Source organism: Atta colombica, unplaced genomic scaffold (assembly GCF_001594045.1).
Source record: "Atta colombica isolate Treedump-2 unplaced genomic scaffold, Acol1.0 scaffold27, whole genome shotgun sequence".
Lineage (NCBI taxonomy): Eukaryota > Metazoa > Arthropoda > Insecta > Hymenoptera > Formicidae > Atta > Atta colombica.
This window is the reverse complement of record NW_017259370.1, coordinates 1162508-1166548: the sequence shown is the minus strand read 5'-3', so window position 1 is coordinate 1166548 and position 4041 is coordinate 1162508. Positions and strand designations below refer to the sequence as shown.

The 4041-nt window shown below is 30.0% G+C and overlaps 1 protein-coding gene across 1 annotated transcript in view; it reads right to left on the bottom strand.

The window, feature by feature from the left end:
* LOC108689443 (REST corepressor 3) overlaps nt 1-4041 on the bottom strand; it is a 6426-nt gene that overhangs the window by 514 nt on the left and 1871 nt on the right. The window contains exons 5-9 of the mRNA XM_018196201.1: nt 3432-3614; nt 2650-2760; nt 2037-2125; nt 1479-1653; nt 755-1069 (exon numbers count right to left, since the gene is read on the bottom strand). Of these exons, the coding sequence (XP_018051690.1) occupies nt 755-1069; nt 1479-1653; nt 2037-2125; nt 2650-2760; nt 3432-3614 (873 nt within the window). The remainder of the gene's footprint in view (nt 1-754; nt 1070-1478; nt 1654-2036; nt 2126-2649; nt 2761-3431; nt 3615-4041) is intronic.

The following is a 4041-nucleotide window of genomic DNA, read 5'->3' as shown; positions in this document are numbered from 1 at the left end:
ACACACACACACACACACACACACACACACACACACACACACACACACACACACACACACACACACACACACACACACACACACATATATATATACACACACACAAGTATATACGTCCGACGAGATTTCTGTCAAATGTGTTTTATAGATAGAGCGGATTAAATAAATTATCGAATATTGGTCTTCAATAATTTTTTACTCAAATCAGAACTTTACAGAAAAATAACAATAAATAAAAATTGTTTATTTTCTTCTTATAGAGCTCTAAAAATTTTTTCAAAACTTTTTAGTAATGCTTTTTTTATTGGCAACTTCTTATCAACATGAGAAAATATGAAAAAATTCTCAAAACTTTATAAAAAGAAAATAAGCAATTTTTATCTCTTGTTGTTTTTCTAAATAAAGTTGATAGTATTTGAATAAAAAAATATTGAAGACCAATATTCAACTTTTAGTAATTATCTCGTTAACCATTGCGTTAACCATCAAAAATTGCAAAATGGTAGAGGACTTTTCGATTCATCTCAGTCAGTTTAGTCCACTTCATCTCACAAAAAGTGTTTAATAGAAGGCTCGTCGGACATTCTGTACGCGCACGCACACACGCACGCACGCACATATATGAGTATGTATTATATATAACGGGAACAATATTTTATAGTAATCAAAATAATATTCTTGATACATTTTCAATATTATATAACAAAAATATATATGACATTGTGTATTGAAAAATACAATGTATATTTTGTACCTTTTCTTCTTTTTCATCATCAATAAGAATGGGACCATTTTCAGCCTCAAATTCTTTCAGTACTGCATCCAAATTATATCTTCGTCGATAGTTCACGAAAAATGATCGTAAATGGGCTTCAGTTTTGGTACCAATAACTTCAGCAATTGCGGCAAAATCCTTTCCATATTTTCTAATGCCTTGAACCGCTAATAGCAATTCATCATTTGTCCAGCGTGCATTTATACGGCCTGACACTTCCGGCGGTCGTAGATGGTCGATACCATCCGTTGTCTTTCGCTTCAGTGCACTTACTTGTTGTTTGTTAGCTTGTATCTGTGCGATTTCGAAAATTATATAATATTATAAGTTACACAATATATACAAGTAAGAATTAAAGCCTATAACGGTTGAACACAATTATATAAAGCATAATTAATTATATTTTTATTTTTAATATTTTATTTTTAATTATTAATTATATTATATTTTAATTAAAGAGATTATAAAATGCATTGGTCACGAAAGCATTGTTGCATCTGCAATCCTACATTTAAGACTTTTATTCTACTTTATAACATTTCTTTAAAATATTTCAGTATAACACATACCTTAATTGTTAACAGTTTCAAATGGGAGTATTTGCATATGCTTTCATGATTCATTACGACGATATAAAAAATAAAGAAAAATGTATCCACACGTTATATTTTTATAGGCTTTTTTTTTGTACTTGTTAACATACTTGACGTTTTAAGCTAACGATCTCAGTGTCGATAGCTTGCAAACTGTTGTTGGCTTGATTTGGTTGACCAGCCAACGCCGCCAAATCATCATGATTCACAACTAAGCCCCGGGGTGGTTTTCTTTTATTCGTACGACCCGGCATGGAAGTTAACGGTCTTGCTACACCGGTACGCCTAAACCATCAAAAAACGTAGAATGATTTTAAGAATCTGAACATGAGGCTGGTCTATATTGTATGTCAATGTCATTAAGATCAATTGTATGTCAATAAATATCATTAATAAAGATATATACAGTTTAAAACAAAATACGGAATAAGCGAGTTTCCAAGGATATTCATTAATTTTAATTGCTTAAAAACGAAAAAATATATGCGTTTATCTGTAAAAAGAGATATTTCGAATAAGCATTACTGCATTGGAAAAAGACTCAATTCAGTTCCAGTAACTTTTTCATGTGAATATCCTTTCCGGCGCTTATTGAGTTGTGTAACAATAATTTATCTATTCGCAATCATTGGCATTGACATTTAATTTACGTTCACTGTTTAATTTACCTCCAATGTAGATAGCAGCTATGACACGCATGTCCCTTGGGCGTCGCACGAACACTATGGCATGCGATGCCACAGTTGCTACACGAGCCCTACAACACATAACACCCTTTTAAAACAAAAATTTTGATAACCCCCCTACCCATAAATTTCTATTTTTTAATTCATTATCATTTATCATCTCCGAGTGCTAAGAATTAATTAGAAAAAAATCATTAAAGTAATGTGTCCCGTTTATCAATAAGTCAATTTTCGTATTTTCTTAAAATTCGCTCAACTGTGGTAGTATTAGTCGAATTAATTCCATAAGCTAAATATTTCATAATTCGTATTTTTTTGCTTTATTTCCTTAGTAAAATGTCAATTAATTTTGACGTTACGAGGAATATTACGAGCAATTTTAATATCACAATTTTTAACGAGAGAACACACACACACACACACACACACACACACACACACACACATACACACATATATATATACACACACGTATATATGTATATAGGCCAGTGTAGCAACAATACACGTGATACATTGAAGAATAGCAAAACATAGTAGTAAAGCTAAGCTAACTATACTATATATGCGAGTGGGTAAGGTTTAGGTTGAGTACCTGAACCTGAGGGGCGTTTTCCGAGTCGGATGGGGCCTTAGCATCAGTGCCTTGGCTTCCTGGCACAGCTTGGTTCTTTCCACGACGTATTCCGCGGTGGATCGTCCATTTCTGGAACGTTCCATTTACGTTCATATATCGACATAACGTCCAACTAAATTATTATTTATTTTTACGTGTAACATATTTATATAAATTGAATAGAATTTTTTTATCATGTAGAATTGTAAAATTTTGAAATTTTTAACTTATTAAATTTTGTATCCTATATGTATAGATTTTATAGTAATAATCTACTAGCTTCTCTTATTACCATTGGCATTATAATAACATAGCTCGGTTTTCCTGCTTTCATTATACATAATGGTATCGTGTGGATACATTTTTGGAACATGCATAGCAAATTTCCAGTTATGATTCTTTATATTCATACCAATTTGTGCCATGATAGCATATTTATTTGTAAAATAATTGTGTGGAATAGCCAGAGCAGTAAGCTTATACACGAAAAAATATATTTATTACAGAATTAAGGAAAGAAGGGATGTATTAACATATTAAATATTATAAAGAACTATAGAAAAAAAAACAAATAGAATTATTCTCTACAATTATTATGTTTAATATTATTTATTTTCTGTTTTAGATTTCGCTCCTTTATATTTATCTATATGTTAAATGACAAAAAAAAAGGAAAAAAATAGACAAAACAATTTTTTTATATTAGAATAGAGCGCATGCACAAAAATTTATTGTTGAAATTATCTTCAAAGAATCCTTACTTTTTCTTCGGATTCGCTATCTGTGTTGGAACCAAGCTCACTTCCATTTTCGCTGCCATTTTCACCTTCTTTGCAGCCGCTCGTCAATTTACGTGCTTGCCTGTCCATCAATGATGTTCTAGTTCGTGTCTTCTTCCAGCTGTAGTAGTATTTCACAAGACTTGCGATAGATTTATCAGGTAACTGTATAAAAATTATTGAGAATAATCATTTATATTAATCTCAATATTTAATGTAATTTGATTTGTTAGATAAAAGCTAGAAATTAAAAATTATAGAAGATATAAAAAGATGAAACTTTTTTATATCTTCTTTCCTTCTCTTTCTTCTTTATTATTGACAAATTTAATTTTTTGAAATTTTCAGTTATTTTTTTATAAACATATATGAAACTTGGAAATATTTGATATACATGTCTACTTCAAAGCATCTGCAATGTTACACCAACATATAAATATGTATAATTATAATCATTATATATTTTGTCAATAAAAAAGAATCTATAAATAATGGTCAATTATTGTTTTTAATTCTTTAATTTAATTCTTTAACGTCAAAGTGAGATTTTTTTCCTAAGAAAAAGCTGACAAATAATTTTTTTATTTTGTAT